Source organism: Cydia amplana, chromosome 7 (genome assembly GCF_948474715.1).
Source record: "Cydia amplana chromosome 7, ilCydAmpl1.1, whole genome shotgun sequence".
Lineage (NCBI taxonomy): Eukaryota > Metazoa > Arthropoda > Insecta > Lepidoptera > Tortricidae > Cydia > Cydia amplana.
In genome coordinates this window covers 5,463,247-5,483,934 of record NC_086075.1, presented here as the reverse complement: position 1 = coordinate 5,483,934, position 20,688 = coordinate 5,463,247, and the positions used below count along the sequence as shown (strand labels likewise).

Below are 20,688 nucleotides of genomic sequence, written 5' to 3'. Positions count from 1 at the left end.
TTTACTTATTTAATAAAAAAAAATCTTATAGGTACATACAATTCTTATGACACGAAATTTGTTGGCCATAGGTACTTAATTAACTAACACTGTTCTTGCAAACTAAGAATCCCAATATTTATTTTCTAATAATTAATCCGTCAAAAATTAATGAGGTAAATCAGGTAATATATAATGTTTCTAGTAGGTATTTGGTAAAAAATAATTAATCGAGTCTATGCAGATCTAATTATCATTAATAAACAAAGTCATATACCGACCAGGAAAAAGCAAAATGATAGTTATGTATAGTTAACGTCAAAAATATGTATACACTTTTGAACCTTATTTCAATGAGATATGGTTTAAAAATGTGGGCATATTTTTAGCAGCGACTTACCAAGCAAGGTCAATGGCTGAGTACTGGATCCGCGAAACCCAGTGCTCAGCCGCATTAAAACGTTATTTCAAATGCGGCTGACTACTGGGTTTTACTTTAAATTGACTAAGGCATGCTTAATTAAATTTGAAAATGTAAATTTAACGGTCCTAACGGTCGCATTGGCTCGAAAATAATAAAATAAACGAATAACCCAAAGGTCAGCCGTGGGGGGCTGGGCACTGGATTCTTTGGAAAAAAGTGTTATCCAGTGGCCAGCCCCCTCAATTTATAAGTGAAATATTGATATTTTCATTCAAATATAATGCAATTTAATAGATAAACTAATAAATAAACCAATCATTAACAAAAACAATAACTTTTAACATTAAAACATAGTTTTTCTTGCCTGTTAAGAGAACACCACGTGCAGTAAAAAATATGGCGGACATGACACTATTGCACTCGTCGACAAACAACACCTGTATGAACGAATATATTTCTTCCCCCCGTTCCCTCACCGCACCTGTCGTGTGACGTATTAACCAATAAGGAATCAAAGCTCCTATTTGAGTACTCGCGATTTGTTTAAACGAATATACCAGATATTTATGACCAATAAACGACTCAAAAGGCTGACCACTGGTACCTGGCTGGCCACTGGTGCCGTTACCCTATGTAAAATGATAACACCTATTCCCATCTGTCCCGGCGGGGACAAATGGGAACACACCAGAGAGGCATACGCTCAGCAGTAGGCGACAGGGGGCTAAAACGATTGATTAAGTACTTAAATAAGTACTTTAAAAAAGACGAAAATCGCAAAACTATCCATTTGTAAAATAATTTGTCATTCAATAAGGTCATTCCTAAATAAGAATAGGTCAACCAAAAAAATATAATGAATAGAGTAATGTAAGAAAAGTTGGAAAGGGCCAAAGGGCATCTTCAAACTTCTTTTATAAGAGTTCAAATACCTTGGGGTAAATACGAAAAAAAACTTTGTGATGTAGCTAACCATGAGTATTATATTCTTTGTAGCTAACCGAGTAAAAATCGTGTATTCATATTAAACACGTACTAAATAAGTAGTAGATACGACCCTACTTTATTATTCATCGGTCTTGATTTATGAGATTCACCCACGTCTTAACAAAATAATCTTATTTCGACACTCAGAGTTCGTTGCCTTAGAAAATTTATATTTGTTCATAAAAGCTTGTGATAAATTTGTATCATCAGCTAGTTATTTATGTTACAAATAAATTGAGTATCTTTTTCTAATTTTGGCTAAAGCTATTCGTTAAATTACTATTGTTTAGAATTCTCGTTTCACTGCTAACGTGTGTGATAGGTATACAAATTGTGATATTAATACGCGTAGCAGCTGCCCATGTCAACCGCCAACTTGGCCGGACAGTATTTCAAATTTAATTTAAAATTAACCCTTTCGCCACAAATCATCAGTATCATCACACAAAGACGTCAAACAAACGCCAACATACTTAGTGGATACTGGGGATATTGTCGTTGGTTATAGATACTTGTATTAATTTTATACATATATTATACATATTATAATATACAAGTTGTTTGCTATCAAATGAAATAAAACTATTAAAACGGATTATATCGCGTATACATATTGAATTTATACTACATCCTGACGTTTCGAACCCTTTACAGCGTTCGTGGTTTTATTTCATGAGAAACTATCGCGGTAACCGAAGACAATATTTTGTTTGCTATCCTTAAAATAAAATATACATTTTTACTCCCGATTACGAATCGTGTACTTGATTTTACCCATTACCTATAATTCTATCGACAAAATTTTCCTAAATACCAATTTTCTTTGCTACAGGACAACGTCACCTCCTGGCGAGCCCCTAGTCCGAGCCCCGGTGGGCAAGCCGAGATGTCCGCCCGCCATCTCAAGACTGCGCGTCGAGAAAGTTGAGGGCGGCCTGGCGGTGGCCGGCGTCGTGGTCGCCGCCAACTGCCAAATCGTCCTACCCATATTCGGCTTCCTCTTCATGCTGGTTGGATGCGTGCTTACTGGTTAGTATACAATTTCGATCTTGCAGGAGTTGCAGGTGTTTAGAGTTTCCACATTTCTCTACATTATAGGTCTATTCTGCTTGGAAAGTAGTACATAAAATGGGCTAGTTTCCAAGCAGAAATAACCAACAAGTCTTTAAGTATGCGAGGTTAAATATTTGAAATAAAGTACATATCTACTTAGGTGAATTATAGCTGGTCAAGCGAATATTGTCAGTAAAAAAAGGCGCGAAATTCAAATTTTCTATGGGACGATATCCCTTCGCGCCTACATTTTTCAAATTTGCCGCCTTTTTCTACTGATAAGATCTGCTTGACCATCTATGTATATAAATCGTTGAAAATGCAATAATAATATGAACGTGAGATGAGGTTGCTTTATTCGCGATCATAAAATAAAATATAATTTGATGACATTCATGAATTTTATCAATAACTTTTCAACAGGAAACTAGCATATTCAATTCGACCAATTGACCGGAAGTAGAAAATTGTGCTTTAAGAATAGCGCAGAAATTAATGACTGGGTGACCAGTGTACTATTCAAATTACCATTCCATTTTCAAATGTAATTAAAGTTGACACTAAAATATAGATGGCGTAACTAACAATAATGTGTAGCAAAGTGCGTCGTTTTCAGAAAAGCTTCGTAAAAGCAAAACGTTAATGGAGGTTGTAATATTCTCAGAAATAAAAGACTTCGTAATAACGAATGACTTTTCCATAATGATGGCTTTTGTATGACGCTAGAATATTTTTTTACAGCTACGTCATACCGTGTCCGTGGGGAGAATGAAGAGCAGGATCATTATCAAGAGCGGATCGCATTTACAGGAAACTCTCGGGTGCTCGGCCCCGTTTGCATAGTCGCCGGTGCACTTATGACAATTGCTGGTTAGTAATACATAAATTAATTATTCTTCTACAATATTACACAAACAGACCACAACAGTCACAACACCCTTGAATATCAAATGATATATCAAATTAAATTACGTACGTTCTAAAGACAAATATTACTCTTTATTAGACGCCTCAATTTATGAAATGAACTTTCTTAAAATAGCCGCGTTAAAAGTGGTGGTCGGCTTTTTATGGATAACATTTTATGATAGTTCCTATATCGGCTTTATAAACTATTATCTTATTAATAAAATTATACATTTAATTTAATTTAATTCTCAATAAAAAAAATACTGAAATATAATTTAAAACCGTATAATTTAAATTGCATGTAAGTATGTTGGCGTACGCTATAAATGTATGTGTGTGCATATGATATAAACAAATTTATTTAAAAGCGGACGTCCAGAATAATATGATTTCCACGGTGGCTAAATCTGGTTTCTGTTGACGTAAATGAAAGACTAGACTGCTAATTAAAACATCACATTACAATCCAATACATGTCGAAAGGTGCGTAGATACCAACGCGTACGCATATCACGCCATGTCTACTCTTTAACTTGTATGCTAAAATACTCGAACAATATTCGACCTAAGACTAAACTGCACTAGTCAAACATTGAGCCCATTTAGATTTGGACTGTATGTAGTGCTTCTAAAGGTCTAAAATTAAACATTACATATTTAATCAAATGTGGTTTGAATATAACAATATAATTGATTGTTGCAGGTATCGTGTTATGCATACTGATGCGTGCCGCCCAGCGACGCCAAAGGAGACTGGCATTCCATTGCCCCATTCACGGCGACTTCTATCCCTTGAGCCCACAAAATAGCAGAAAATATTCCCGTAAGTTATTGTCATGAAATCTTTGACTAACTGTGGCATCTAATATGGATCATTATTAATTTTACAGTTGACATGTACGGCCGAAGATTTTAATTCATGACCCATTTCGTACCTTGTCACAGTGACAATCAATATAAAAGTCGCTAGAGACCTCATACTATTGTCACTGTGACAAGGTACAAAATGAGTCCGAAATTAAAATCTTTGACTGTACACTGTACCTATCAATTTTTTTTGAACACGTCAATCCCACCATTGGTTATATTTTTGCAACGTCAGGCGTGGAAATCGTTTTTGGGAAACGACATACCTCGCATATAATAATTCAGTCTTTTTGTCTTCTAATCTAGAGTTTAGAGGCTGTGATTCGTGCGAATGTCCAGTCAAGACTTATAATAAAGATAAAAGTGATTAAAACGCTCGCAAAACTAATGCCCACGCCGCTTCTAAGCATACGGCCGTCATATCAAGCTTCTGCAGATTCGAGTTGGGAAAGCGCTTAGATAAAATTTTATGACTTATTTACTTAACTGTTTATAATTTTTCAGGTAGTCCTAGCGGTATATGGCGTGGTATACGCAGTTGGCTCGGGCTGGTGGAGGATGGGGAATCCCCACGCTGCCCGCGCTCCACGGAGCCTGCATCGCCCGCCCGGGCTGACGCACCCTGCCCGCCACCTTTACCTTTCCTTGTGCCATCTGACTCCGTCGTGTAAGTGTCTTTATCCACTTACTCAGAATATGTATTAATTGTTATTTACAAATTAATGCTTTGCCCGCTCACTCCCAATTACTAGTCTGTTCGGGAAGAGAAGAGTCGTGTAATGTATTGGACCCCATACATTCCACGACTCTTCTCTTTCCGCACAGACTCTATAAGATCAAATTTATTGTTGTAAGTATCACTTTCAGTCGTATTTGGGATCCATCTTGATATTGAACTTCTTTAACAGCACTGATATTTTCAACTGCTCATACTATAACATAATATGCCTTATTTGTTCCAGGGGTATGGCGTCAGTTTTAGGAGCTCCGTTAAGCCCTGAAGCAACATTTGGATCTATCAAGTCTCTCGCCATATCCAGAGAAGTGGCAAGCTTCCCTCTTTCACGGTCTCCAACTCCACCCCCTATGAGGTATACACATAATAAATAATCTGATCAGTAATTTTGAATGTTTAATATCCTTGCTTTCAATGCAATATGACGACCGGTCTGGCCTAGTGGGTAATGACCCTGCCTATGAAGCCGATGGTTCAGGGTTCGAATCCCGGTACGGGCATTTATTTGCGTATTCAACACAGATATTTGTTCCTGAGTCATGGTGTTATCTATGTATATAGTTATGTCTTTATCTATAAAGTATGTACATCGTCGCCTCTAGTACCCAGCATAGTTAGTATGTAGTACAAGCTTTGCTTAGTTTGGTTTGGGGCTAGGTTGATCTTTATATTTATATTTATTTAATATAACGTGGTCTGTTTTCAGTTGTCCGCCGTTCAAAGAAGAGCCAATGATCCAGAACGATATCCCGAATGCCGTGACTCGGCCCGACTTCGACTGCGGCTCGCCGACGTGCAACTACCGAGTTGTCGAGTGTAAGCTGACGACGACCGATGAGATATGCCGAGGCGCTTCCGTGCATGCCAGCGTCCACAGGGCCTCAGACCGAACCAGACCAGCCACAGTCTCCATCACGATACCAAACGAAGGAAAGGGCTAACCGATCTCAAAGGACTGAAATCATTAGATAATTTATATACCTAATTATTATGTTTGATGAGGAAAATGTGAACTTATTTTGGTAATTAGGATGATTGGGCGAGGTCATATTGAACCCGACTAATCGAGGCATGTTGTTTAAAACGGAACGGAGTACGATGTAATTTTTTCCATTAAACCATTACCTTTGCATATTGATTTTAATGTTAGCTCAAATAATCACGTCTGTCTTCCGTTAGTAGCACCATCTGACGAATTGTCACACTTACTAAAACTAAAATTCACTCATCACTACTCATATACGTGTTAATATCTAAGTACTAAAGTAAACCAACTTCTGAATATTTTGTGTTATTTTTTGAACTTACCTAAATGTAATTAAGGTATAGCACAGACGCAAAGTATGTAATTATTGTTAACCTATGCTCAGAATTATTACTCAATCAGTTTAACAAATGTCTCAATTATTATCGTACTTTATTTGCTCTATGTATAGCAATATGTTCCGCCAAATATCGTATGTAGGAAATTGATGTGAATAAGAGATCGAGATCAATTCAGGAATGTGAATGAGTGTTGATAACAATTAAAGTAAACAATTAAACTTCAAATTAGTGTATGTCATAAATAGTTATTTTATTACTTAACAAATTATTCCTGATTCAAAAATTGTTTATTACGTCATCATTAATATGTATGTGAGTATTATGTACGGTGTGTATTGTATTGTGTGAAATGCTCATATGTATGTATATGTGTCCTAGTCGTAAAAATAATTAAGTACCTATGTTTATTTTCCATCCTAGATTTGTACTCGATGAAATTATTCTAGCATGAGTGCAGAAAAGAAGCAGAACAAGAATGGTGTTAAAGCTGCTTGAACTTAACTTAACTAAAATCGCAACAAAACTCGAACTTAACTCAACAAAAGCGGGTGCTTGAAATTTTTATAAATACTAATCTTAGCTATGTATCAAAACGTTATCGTATTACAGAAACGACAAGAAAGCATACAAATATTTAGTAATTCGTATTACGTAATTTCTTATATGGTTTTGCTATTTGCTATTAAAAGAGAAATTTTCATGTAAATAAACTACTTGTCTGTTAAATCAAAAATATACTGAAATGCATCATTAATTTTCGTTAAGGTACTGACATTACCTATAGTTCGCTCAGTGTCATTTGTAATGTGTAGAAGTCTTTTTTAATTTCGTTGTACGTATCTTGCTAAGTAGGTATTTTTAAGAAATTAAGTTAAGATAAGTAGGTATGTACATTCATGCTTCATACAAAACACATATTATTACCCCTAGTCGTAGTTCCGAAATGTGATATTTTTATTTATTTTACTTCGTCTATAATCTTTTGGAACAACACGTCAGTTTTATATTTATTTTAAAAATCAATAAAATTACCAGCCTTCTTATGTATACATACATTCTTCGGTTATCATTATATTGGTGAAATTGCCAAAAGGAGTTGCCAAAATTCATAATACATTACATTTTTTTAACCGATTACGATTAAATGTTTGGTGACGATATGCAGATATATGTTTATAAAAATGTTTTAGCATCACACTCAACCATGCTCACAAAAGACATATTAAGTAGGATGCAAAAAGTGTAAATAAAAGTGTAGTCCAGGGGCCCGTTTCTCAAAAGCTTGTAACTTGTAATACAAGCGGATCTCACCTTTTGACAGCTTTTATTAGAAAGGGATTTCTATTTGTATTACAAGTTACAAGCTTTTGATAAACAGAGCACAGGTGTATATTTAGGTATTACTCGTAGACTCTAACAAGTAACAGATGATTTTTGTGATGAAGGCATTTATTGGCCAAGTTGTTCGAAATCGTAAGGAATGTAATTTTTATAATCCTTAGGTAAGTGCCACGCCTAAGTAACCTATTATTATTGTATACTTAATTAAGCTATTTAATTTTGTTATAATCGTAAGGACAACGTGAAAATACAATTTTGAAGTTAAACTATTCATTTTCATTTGTTGTATAAACCTCTACTACCAGCAACACCCGTCTATGTCTAGGTTATGGGCCAGATAGGTACTTACAATTCTTGGGTCAAACAACTCTAGTGAACTTTAGTCTAGTGATCCAATTTATCACAACTACCGATCAGCGACGCAGCTATAGTTAGAATGAAACATAAGTCAACCGGTATCACAACGCTAGTTGAATATATGAATTGATGTTTTATATTGTGTGTTTCATTCCCTGAAAGATGCCAGAAAGTGTCTGACGAAAAGGTAGATCCATTCATAATAAGTAATACAGGGCTTATAACTATCGGCAAATTTCAAATATAATATCTGGGAGACCGAGCAAAGCTCGGAAAACATAAAAAATCTCGAATATGCGCGTTTTCCTAGAGATAAGTAGTGTTGAGTCGCTCACTCGTGAGGCACCTCATTTGTACCACTCATTTTGTTAATTTGTCGCAGTACTTCGTACCGCAAAAATGTCTTACTTCACTCCTCTATTCATTTTACTCATTTACTCGCGCGCATCACAAACACCTCTTGCCACACAAATCATTCACACACTTCAAATTTCAAAAAAACTCTTATCCGTTCAAATTCACTCGCGAGTCTCGCGACCCTCAAAACTCATACACTCCTCACAACTCGCAACAGAGTCCCTGGATTGCGCGAGGCGCTAGGTGCTCGCCTGCTCGCCGACACTCAAAACTCAAATGTCTCAAATGAAGAAACGAGTAATGATCCACACTGTCAACTGCCGAACTACAAACCTTATTGCAACGACAAAAGGTCCACCGAGAAATGCGTTGAGTTTGTACCACTCACCGCCTCTCTGTGACATGAACCCCTCAAAAATCCTTTCAAAATGAAACAACGAATTAGAAATACCCAAAGAGGGAGTGAGACCGACACGCGACGTACTTCAATATCGCTTCGCGTCACCACCGAAAATACGTTAACAATTAAACACGAAAGACAACAAGCGTATGCGCTGCAAGCTTTCATACATCTTAAAAAAATTGTCGCTGTTGGAATTAATTGAATAGTTGACGCTAAAAATATGCTAGTACCTCACCTCATTTGAAGTAAGACATTGTAACACCTCATTTTAGAAAATGAGGTACGCATACAAACTCATTTTAAATTGATGTCCTACCCATCACTAGAGATAAGACCAAGCTAGATCGATTTTTCGTCCCCGAAAACCCCCATATAGCAAATTTCATCGAAATCGTTAGAGCCGTTTCCGAGTTCCCTGAAATATATATACATATGAAATATATAAATGGGGCATTATCTATGAAAAGGGACCTTATTGTCGATGGCGCTTACGCCGCACAGCGTCGCGCGGCATTGTATTTATATCGGAGCACCGTTAATAATGGCGTAACCGCCATCGACAATAAGGTCCCTTTCCATAGATAACGTCACAAATATACAAGAATTGCTCGTTTAAAGGTATAAATATCTAGGAGACCGAGCTTTGCTCGAAAAACATAAAATCTCAAAGTTAGCGTTTTCCCACAGATAAGACCTAGCTAGCTATCGATTTTTCGCCCCCGAAAACCCCCATATACCGAATTTCATCGAAATCGTTAGAGCCGTTTCCGAGATCCCCGAAATATATATATAAATAAATATACAAGAATTGCTCGTTTACAGGTATTAGATAGATACGAGGGGCGTTCAATAAAAAGTGAGAATGAGTATGTTATATACAACTTTTATTAAATGTTATTTTATTTTTCGACATAGTCACCTTTTAGCATAATACACTTAGTATATCTTTTTACTAAACTTAAAATTCCATTTCTAAAAAAGGTTTCATCTTGAGTACTTGAAAAATCTTGTATTGCAGCGACTACCGCGTCGTCGTCTTCAAATTTCTTGCCTCTTAGGTATTCCTTCAATCTCGGAAATAGGTAGAAATCACTAGGGGAGAGGTCTGGTGAATACGGAGGATGCTTAAGGATATCGAACCCAGCATCACGTATTGCAGCCATTGCAACGGCGGACTTGTGTGCCCGTGCATTGTCCTGATGGAACAACACAATTTTCGAGAGTTTACCTCGCCGTTTTTCACGGATCTAATTGCGCAATGTTGCTATTTGTTTGGCATATAAAGAGCCCGTAATAGTGGCTCCATGCTCGAGATACTCAATCATTACGACCCCTTTACCATCCCAAAAAACAGAGCCCATGACCTTACCGGCAGATGGGCCCACCTTGAATTTCTTCGGAGTTGGAGATGATGGCCTTTTCCATGTCATAGACTGCAGTTTCGTTTCAGGGTCGTAATGATGGAGCCATGTTTCGTCCATTGTTATAAATCGCGCCAAAAAAAGTTCCCGGTCTTGCTGTATCAGGTCCAAAGCTTCTTGACAAATCTCGACTCTAGTTTGTTTATGCGTGTCAGTAAGCATTTTGGGTACCCAACGCGCTGATACCTTTTTCATACCCAAGGGTTCATGTAAAATATTATGCACGCTCCCCGTCGAAATCTTTACATTTTCAGCAATAAAACGAACCGTGACACGACGATCCGCCAAAACTAAGTTTTCAACTTTTTCACAATTTCTTCAGTTACTGCTGTAGTAGGGCGTCCGGAGCGGGGGTGATCCATGGTCGATGTTCTTCCACGTCTAAATTCGGCGCACCAACGTGCGACTGTCGAATACGGAGGAGCATTAGACCTTAAAGTGTCCCGTAAATCTAAATTGACTTGGTCCATAGAAAAAAATTTCAAACACAAGTATTTGATAACGGCGCGCAGTTCGCATTTTCGCCATTTTCGCTAACGTACTCAATAGCATCGCAAAGAAATCGCCGTATTTTTTTTTTAAACAAAGAACAGTTAGTTTTTTTTTTCATGGCAATCAGCTAGGTAGATTAGCTTTGTCGGCCAGTATTTACTTTCCTAATATTTAAAGAGTTTGCATCTCATTCTCATTATATATTGAACGCCCCTCGTAGATAGATTAGATATAGCTGGTCAACCAAATCTTGTCAGTAAAAAAAGGCGCGAAATTCAAATTTTCTATGGGACGATATCCCTTCGCGCCTACATTTTTCAAATTTGCCGCCTTTTTCTACTGTCAAGATCTGGTTGACCAAGTATAGATAGATAGATTAGATTAGATAGATTAGATAAGATAAGCGCAAAGACTTGACTTACCATATAAATTTGAATTTCGTGCCTTTTCTACTGAGATGTTGGGTGTGTTTCAATGTATATCTCAAAACCGAAGAGAATTTGACTACACTCTATTTCTTTGCTCAAAACCAAACTCAAAACAAACTTTAGGTAGTGACACTAGTGTCATCTATATTTGAAGTGCTGAACTAAGCAGGAGCTACCAACTGGCAGTGAAAGCATATAACTGGAAACCGCCTTTGGGAACATTACCGTTCAAATTCTCGGGCCAAATTAGCACACATACACAATTACGCCTACATTTAAATAAGACGATACGTTTACAGAGCCTGTCTCTATTACACTAACGTACACAGCTAAGTGTAGATGAAATGCATATAATGTCAATAACTACCAATCAGCGACATTAATCCGCTAATAACCTTCTTGCTGTACGTACTGGCCGCTGAGAATTCGCGGTTCATATTTGATTAAGAACAATATGACTTGGACAGGGATAGGTTTATGCCATACATTGAAGAACCAGTCAAATAATTCACGTATAATAATTTAATGCAGATTAAAAGATAACTAGTTAAAATGTTGTTATGAAATTAAATGACAGACTAACTCAACATAATTAAATATTCATTGTTGTAGGTATAAATGTATTCCGCTATAATAAGTATTTTGTATATTTTATTATCAATCTGTATGGCAGTGCGAAGTCACGTTCAGAGCCCGTACCATGAGTCACTGACAGTGTCAAAACTGACATTTACGCTATCGAGAACGTAATTTACTTTCTATACATCTCGTTTGCACTAATATGCGAGTACGAGCGAGATGTATAGAAAGTAAATTACGTTCTCGACGGCGTTTGTCAGTGCCAAACTGATGGTAGCCGTACTGGTATAGTCTGTCCGTTTTTCTAAGATCAAGTACGCCATAGTAAATGTATGGCGAACTTGATCTTAGAAATCGGACAGGCTATACAGCCTGCAAAATTTACATGGGTAGGTACACGAATCGGGTCAAAAACATTTGAACAGGCGGAGTCACAATAAATCCCCACTTTCAGTTCCAATGGAAATATTTTATATGTATATAGCCGGTCAAGCAAGTTTGTCAGTAGAAAAAGGCGCATAATTACAATTTTGTATGGGACCATAACCGTTCGCGTGCTTACATTTTCTAAATTCGCCGCTCTTTTCTACTGACGGAAATGGCTTGAGAGAGAACCTACATATATGTGACAGTAGAGGGTGGATTAAAATGATCAACATTTTGAGATAATGTGTGTATTTGTTAAATTAATTCAGTGAAAGCGTGATAGAAAAAAATGTATCTACATATAGGAGACCGGATATGATTATCTCACGGGTTATCTCATGAATAGAACATTATATATCTTGCCAGGCATCCACTCAATTTCATGTCTCTCTAATTGGACAGCTTTTTTCCATAGTTCTCTGCGAATAGCATATTGTGGGAATTTGAATGGAAAGTAATGTAAAATGACAATACCAAATTTGATTATTAATTTGAAATAACTAGGTAGTTTTTTTATAGCTCCATCTCATGAAATAAAAAAGGAAAATACAAATCTGTAAGAAGGAATTTATTACTACATTTATAATTACAGTGGAATCCGTTTATTATGACTCCGCTTATACTGACCAACCGCTTACTATGACGCAATTACTGTGCGAAGTTTGGTTTTCATATGAAATTCTTTGTGACAAAGTCGGATAAGATAACTTCGACCTATAAATACTATTTTTATGGAATTATGTCCGGTTATACTGACAAATTCGCTGGTTTTCGTGGCCGGCCCCACATCTTTCCCTGCGAGGACGTCTGTGGCGTTTAAATTGTTTTAGTTTTTACTCTCGGTGAAAGTTGATAATTGGTATAAGGTTAATGAAACTCATCTCTCACAAAATTGTTTGAGATTAATTTGGAAAAAATAAAATAAAAAGTTTATCAACCATGCTTTATATGACATCCGCTTAGTATGACATGTTTGTTACTTCCCTTCAATGTCATTATAAGCGGATTCTACTGTATATAGAAAATACCTAAACCAATCATAAGTTAATAAAATAGTCTACTTCATTTGGCATAAAACCATCCCTATTATCCTCGCAATTTAAAAAGTCGTATGTTGTTATGAAAGTCGTATGCAGTTGTTACGTTTTAGCTTAGCACGGTAGTATTGAAAAAATGTCGTCATGTTTATTCCAAATTTTACTGAAGTTATCTGTTTACTACAAGTGAAAAGTGATTCCACTGTCCTTGATATGAACTAAAACAACTTCTGCACCACTTCACGACACATGAAGACATTTTTAATTACAAAAAAACGTAGTTTTTATAAACCAATTTAGCCATCCGTCACTGACTGTCATCTCGGCCGCACTGAAGTTGCCAATCGAACACTCTGTAAGCACCGCCTACAATCGAATACTTTACGTTGGGTCATAATTGAGCGGACAGAATACTTCCATGGTTTATATGCGTTCACTGCCAACTGGCTAATAAAGTGGCTATACCTGTTTTCATATATCAAACCATACCATTCATACTTGATCAAATATCAAACATTAATTTGTTCACATGGAAGAGAAACCAATACTACAATAAGCAAATATAATAATTAGACGGTATAGATCGTAGGTATCCTTTTTTATATTTTTTCGCACTGGCAGTCTCTGTTCTCCCACTTTCCTTTGTTAATGCAGTGGTGGCAGCCATCTTGAATAAAATTTCACGGTGGCATAAAGTGTAATTCCAAATAAAATATTAATGTCAATAATAGTGAATGACATACAAAATAAAATTTCTTATAAAAAATTACAATATTTATAAAGGCTAAACCATTTGCAAATACTTATTCGGAGTGCGTGAAAATTATTAAAAGATCACCAATAAAACAAATCAGCTGTTATCCGTCAATCGATGTCAACAAAATTACATAATTTTGTTTAGAAAAACAGTGTAGCCTCCGTCTTTTGAGTGTCATTTTGATATTAGCAAACATGCAGATTCATATAAATGTTCTGCAGCACAAATTCTTCAAGTAAATGTTTACTCAGAGGGTGCCAAAATTCTCGACAAATTTATCACTTTTTGTAGAATGTAGTCCACAGTACATATTTTAACATGGATCACAACAATATAATTGAGTGTGGTGGATTTTATTTTATACACAATTTTGACTCTGGAAATCTCGGTCATGTGGAGCGAGTGCCTACGGAGCTTATTGGTATGTTTCTTATTGTTTTCGTTTTGCCAAATTACAAAGTCCAATGCCGTTATACAGATCCAATTTGTGGTGCCAAAAAAGCAGGGTTGTCTTTCATGGCTAATGACAGTTTTGTAGACGGAACATCGCCCGAGGTTGCGCAGATTTTCAATGGATATTTTGCTTTATAGGTCAACAATTAATTGTTTTATTTCACATTGACAAAGACAATAATATGGAGTATTATAGTTTCATTTATTTTGCAGCTCCTAGCCATAACCCAAAAACAAATGCAGCTGAAACCCTGGACTATGAGTTCAACATGTGGACTCGGCCAGATTGTGCCGGCACTGAGTTTGAGAATGGCAACCGCACCTGGTTTTACTTTGGCGTCCAAGCCAGAGAGCCTCTTGTTACTGTGAGTATGAGAAATTAAAATTAAAATAGATCTTTATGCATCTAGATCTCATCAAAGATCTGTATGTACTATGTATATCGGCACGTCACGTCACTTAAAGCAGAAGCTTTCATTTGTGTCAGGCAAGGATGATATGTGTAAGATTTTTCTCGTTAAGGTTGTTTTACTTTGCTATTGTCCCTATCCTTGTGCCGCTCACCATACAAAATTATAGCCAAGGAAGTCTGAATCTTGTTGTATTTTCAATTGGGTTTAATTTCATTTGTTCGAAAATGTTATGAGACAAATGATATGCTACCTACTTGGTTTTTAATTAAGCTTGATATTCCATCGAAACTGAGTGTACAGTCGACGTCAAAGAGAAATTTACAGCCAAAGTAACAAAAAAATGTTTACACGACCTAAATGCTATGACAATAAAGTCGTGTAAATAATTTTTTGTAACGTTAGTCGTAAAGATCTCTTTGACGTCGACTGTACATCCTAATGTACATTGGGCGGCACGAGGCTATAGCAACTTTATTTATTTTATTATGTCAAAATAGAAATTTAATATACAACGTCGACTGTACATCCTAATGTACATTGGGCGGCACGAGGCTATAGCAACTTTATTTATTTTATTATGTCAAAATAGAAATTTAATATACAATGGAGCAAAGCCTGTTTATAGGGCTCTGACCTAATAAGAACTGAATCTGTGTTGAATATTTAATACACCATTATATGTATGTATGTGTTGCAGGTGCGGCTGAATCTAATAAACCTGAACAAGCAGGGCAAGATGTATAACCAGGGCATGGCACCAGTCACACGGACACTGCCCGGGAAACCACAGTGGGAAAGGATAAAAGACCGGCCGGTGCATTCTGTGAGTTCTAATCATTACTTACAAATTAACTGAAATATTTCAAATTCATAGAGATGAAAAATAAACCCTAGCAAAGGAGAAGTCTGAAAAAAAAAAATTAATAGGTACTCTCCGTTAATTATGGATTAAAGGCAATATTGTTTACGATTATCCCTATTAAAGGAATCATCATATTTTTATATTGTTGCCTTAAAAATTAGAGTCTTACAAAAGTGGCCATCATAGAAAAATCGAGACAATCAAATTTAAAAGTGGGAACGGGAACACATTTAGTGCAGTAGAATTCAGTTTCTTTTTAGATCAATATTTTTTCATTCTTGCACATCCTTGAACATTTTATTAGATTCCCATAACAATCAAACTAAAATCTGACACCAAAACATATTAAATTGCCCATATTTGTATAAGTAAGACAGAAATACAAAATGTCAATCAAAGCTAAAGACCGAGAAAGGTGGAAAGATATGGAGGAGGCCTATACCCGACAGGGGTCCTTAATATAGTAAAATAAACAACAATATTATTAGAAAACTTTTATTATGTAAACTATTTAAGGAAAAATAAAGGCTTAAATAAATAATAATAATAAGACAGAAATACAAAATGTCAATAGTAGGGCTCATTTAGACGGTGCGAGAACTCGCATGCGAGTTTCATTACATTGCGGGTTTTCACCGGTCGGTTCAATTGGACGTAACCAACAGTCCGCAATGTAACTAAAATCGCATGCAAGTTCGCGCGCCGTCTAATTCAGCCCTTATCATGTTGTTCCTTTCAGATGGATGACAATACATTCACCCTAAGCTTCAAGTACCGAACGTCAGACAACCTGAAGGCGACGACGTTCTTCGCGTTCACTTACCCGTTCTCGTTCGCGGAGCTGCAAATAGCCCTGAACTCTATAGACCTCAAGATGCTACCGCTGCCGTCACCGCAGGCCCCGGACGATATATACTACTGTAGGGAGTGCGTTATATACTCGCTGGAAGGTACGCTATTGTGGTCATTGTGTGCTTGAAAATAGAATTGATTATGCAAGCTATTATTTTCGTGTAAGATTCTATTTTTAAAGTAAGTAATGAAATGTAATGGCTGTTTAAGCTGTTTCTGTAAGATTAAAAAAACATTGGAAAGAATTTATTTGGTTGAACAATATCAAACTTTAACTGTCAAGATTCAAGCCTTATAAGCCTGCTGTGTAAGAAAAAAATACAAAAAGATAATGTTACAGGGTGGTCATTTTTACAGTATACTATATAAGTAGGCCATTGAGGTTTTCCATTTTTAAATAATTTACATTTTTTTTTAAGTAATTGCCATTTTGTTATGACAGATCCCGCAAAAATTCCGCGCGTGTCAACAACACATTCGGTTTGTTTACAGGGAGACGAGTGGACTTGCTCACAATAAGTTCCCATCACGGCATAACGGCGGAGCGCGAGGACAGGCTCAAACACCTGTTCCCCGAGAACAAACCCAGAGCGTTCAAATTCCAGAACAAGAAGGTAAGTTACTCGCACTAGTGCACTCGCTACTGGCTTCTAATTCAAACGCAGCATGGCGACTAAACGGATAACGTGTGACACTAATAACGGCTTATGTAAACCTGGTTATACTCAATTGACTGAAGGGACGGTAATGTTTTTGCATGTAGATTTACAGAACTATGTACGCTTAGGATTGTACGCTGTACGGATTTTTGGGTGCTGAAATGTTTTACACTAGCCAAAAAATTAAAAACTGTAAAAAAGAAACTATTTGAACATTTCTAAGCCCGTTTGGAGCTTAGGTACTACCACATTTATTCATAGTTTGGTAACTATTTTACAATATAAACAAAGTTATAAACACAGGAAATCATTCCCGCACCCAAAAATCCGGGGCACGGTGATAGTTGACCAAGAGGCCCCGCCACTTGTAAATCAATGTTTTTTTGACGATCTGTTTAAACAAAAGCTTAAAATACTAGTAAGTGCCAGTTGCACCATCCGCACTTGACAGACTGACCAACGTCACCCGGCGCGCCGCGGCGGTTTACTATGAAACTTTCCATACAATAAAATTTTGCGAACTCTTTAACCTTTTCAACGCCAAGAGCCACTAAAGTGGTCGAGTGCTGTCGTGCCCATGACGCCAACAGCCACTAAAAAGGCTATGACGGACGCTGTCAAAGCAATTTTCCTGCTGACAGATAAGGTTTATTTTCGCTCTTCATATTGCAACCATTTGGCGTATAAGCTACATTTTAGCATGGGACGAAAAGCGTTGAAAAGGTTAACGATGACAAACAGTTTGGTGCAATAGACTTATATCTACCGGGATATGAACCGTGATTACCTTTTGTATTGTTTTCGAGCTCCCGATATTTCGACGTAGTTACGTGCATCTTGTTCACGGGTAACTCAAGATAGCGGGTGGGTGTCAAAGTTGTGTTGTGGTCGATATAAGTCCAGTGAAACCTACCGCGAATCATTCAAAACAGTTTGGTGCAATGTCCCTAAATGTAGAAAAATGTCCTATAATCTTTTACTGATTTTTTTTATCTTCACCAGGTAGTCTTCATATCAGCGCGCGTGCACCCCGGCGAGACCCCCTCAAGTTTCGTGTTCAACGGTTTTCTCAATCTTTTACTAACCCGTCACGACCCCATCGCCATACAGCTACGGAAGCTATATGTGTTCAAGCTGATACCGTTCCTCAACCCCGATGGGGTCGCTAGAGGGCACTACAGGACGGACACGAGGGGGGTTAATTTGAACAGGGTCTATTTGAACCCCTCGCTGCTGTACCATCCGACGGTGTACGCGTCCAGAGCTTTGATTAGGTGAGTTGTACTCGGTAAATGATAATTAATTTAAATACTAACAATAAGTCTTCTCTGGCTATTTAGTCAGTCCTACTTTAGTAACGAACTTTAAACGAGTGTAGAGAGCTGCCGGCCTAGCCAAGGTGACAATCGCTATCGCTTCGACAACGAAACGCTTTGTGTCTCTATCACTCTTCCATATTAGTGCGACAGTGACAGTTGCGTTTCGATCGCTACGGAGCGTAAGCGATTGGCACGTTAGCTACGCGGCCTGGTTAGAGGGAGGTTAAAATCAACATGCAACATTTTATGCCATTTTTCGTATACATGTCAAGTTAATATAAGTGTGTTAGCAAACCGAGCGTATCCGGTTTTATTACCGACTGCAGGCGTGTCTCACTCCGCGATTTCGTCGTTTTGCTACAGGTAGCTAAAAGTACATCCGTTCGGCCCCAATTTTGGGGAAAGCCATAAGCCGCGCGTGGCGCTGTCGCCACCTAGCGGCCATATCTGTGCTGATCGTAACAGACGCGTTTTGTTAGAGAGTGAGTCTTCTGTACTTAGTACTATTATTTATTCTGTGCCGACTGTCTCAATGTTAGTTACGGTATGGTTAACCATTTGACATTCCTTTCTTGTTATTCAATTCCGAACCGTAATTCTTATTGTAGAGATGCGTTTTTGTTTCAAGTATGATGTCAAGTATGTCGCCGCTACGGACTAATGGCGTTATTCATAAACGGTTGCTAACTTCAGTTGATGATCGTCGTTTGTCTCTTTCTGTCGTTATGCCATAGAGAGGTTTAGGTTTTTAAACTCTTTACGGCCTTCGTTGGCGTTTTCAGTTTATCATATGTGCTTTAATGGTGGTAATACATTTTTTCGCATTAATTTGTTGCAGGTACTATCATTTTGGCTGTGAAAAAGAAGATACGTTTGACGACCTTCAAAGCATAGCATCTCGCAGCATACAGAACATCAGTGAAAGCGTCGAGGTAAGAACATCACTGTATCATCATTTGAAGACTATCGCATTTCATACTAATGTTATAAATGCGAATTTAACTCCTATCTGTTCCCTTTCACACTTATCAGTTATCACTTATCGATTTAGATGACTTTTAATTTGGAGATAGTTTGAATCCAAACATTTCCGAATGAACTATAAATATATTTGGGGTCATACGGAAAACATGTAATCGAAATCCCAGACATCACAACTTACGCCACAGAATAAATAATAGTACTAAGTACAGAAAAAACTCACTTTCTAACAAAACGCGTCTGTTACGATCAGCACAGATATGGCCGCTAAGTGGCGACAGCGCCACGCGCGGCTTATGGCTTTCCTCAAAATTGGGGCCGAACGGATGTACTTTTAGCTACCTGTAGCAAAGCGACGAAATCGCGGAGTGAGACACGCCTGCTTACGCATAGAATGCCACATTTGATTATGCATTAACCCTTTGAACGCCACGCCTATCGTGCACGGCGCGTCAACGTGAACCTTGTCAGTATGCACGAAGGTTGATATTGGGCTGACGCTACCCGCGTCTTTGGCGGTCAGGGGGCTAAATAGATTCCTCCTCTTTCCTCGATTTAATAAGGTGAGCGTTTCTTTTATTTTTTGCCATTTTTATTTATTGTGACCTTTTTTGCCACTTTTGTGTTATTTCTACTCAGAATCACGAGCTCTTTCGGTCGGTTCGGAGCGGTTTTTTTCCTGTTGTGTTACCATTTCCCCATATACTTGGTATGGTGGTAACAAAAAGGAAAGTTTAAAAAATGTATGGAAATGTTAGGACACTTTTTTTCTCTTAAAAGGATAAAAAGGGCTCGCGATCCTGACTAGAAATAATACAAAAGTAAAAAAATCACAATATATAAAAATGGCAAAAAATAAAAGAAACGCTCAGGTAAGGTTGTCAGAAACACAGGAGCCATATCAAACGTGTTGTACAAATTGTACACATCGTGCCTGTAAAACCGGTGTTCCCGGCCTTTTCAACGGCACGCCCAGCTCAAGTTTAAGGCCTGACAACCCTAATTACAACGCCAAAATCTTCACATTCGCATGTCAGCATTGACATATATATCTCAGGACTGGCCTTACGTACACTTAAAATGGTACTAGTTCAGCGGTGTCACTCACGTATTCGAGACAATCGTGTAGTCTAACGCAACCAGTTGCGACCAATCGCGCGGCCGCGCGCGCTTGATGCGAACTCATCAACCAATCGCGTTGGAGCGTTTTCACACCGCTGTACTGGCCCCATTAATGCTCCATTCTTATTGCCCGTAAGGCTAGTCCTGA

At 37.5% G+C, this 20,688-nt stretch overlaps 2 protein-coding genes across 4 annotated transcripts in view; both read left to right on the top strand.

The window, feature by feature from the left end:
* Positions 1-6,482, top strand: part of LOC134649390 (uncharacterized) — an 85,067-nt gene extending 78,585 nt beyond the window's left edge. For all 3 annotated transcript variants that reach the window (XM_063504130.1, XM_063504132.1, XM_063504131.1), the window contains exons 2-7: positions 2,223-2,419; positions 3,185-3,313; positions 4,056-4,175; positions 4,724-4,886; positions 5,182-5,310; positions 5,662-6,482. In XM_063504130.1, the coding sequence (XP_063360200.1) occupies positions 2,223-2,419; positions 3,185-3,313; positions 4,056-4,175; positions 4,724-4,886; positions 5,182-5,310; positions 5,662-5,896 (973 nt within the window). In that variant the 3' untranslated portion in view covers positions 5,897-6,482. The remainder of the gene's footprint in view (positions 1-2,222; positions 2,420-3,184; positions 3,314-4,055; positions 4,176-4,723; positions 4,887-5,181; positions 5,311-5,661) is intronic.
* A 7,285-nt stretch (positions 6,483-13,767) lies between these two features.
* Positions 13,768-20,688, top strand: part of LOC134649745 (cytosolic carboxypeptidase-like protein 5) — a 40,483-nt gene continuing 33,562 nt past the window's right edge. Inside the window, exons 1-7 of the mRNA XM_063504576.1 lie at positions 13,768-14,300; positions 14,546-14,697; positions 15,443-15,568; positions 16,347-16,557; positions 16,952-17,077; positions 18,125-18,392; positions 19,276-19,369. Coding sequence (XP_063360646.1) covers positions 14,198-14,300; positions 14,546-14,697; positions 15,443-15,568; positions 16,347-16,557; positions 16,952-17,077; positions 18,125-18,392; positions 19,276-19,369 — 1,080 coding nt within the window. The 5' untranslated portion in view covers positions 13,768-14,197. The remainder of the gene's footprint in view (positions 14,301-14,545; positions 14,698-15,442; positions 15,569-16,346; positions 16,558-16,951; positions 17,078-18,124; positions 18,393-19,275; positions 19,370-20,688) is intronic.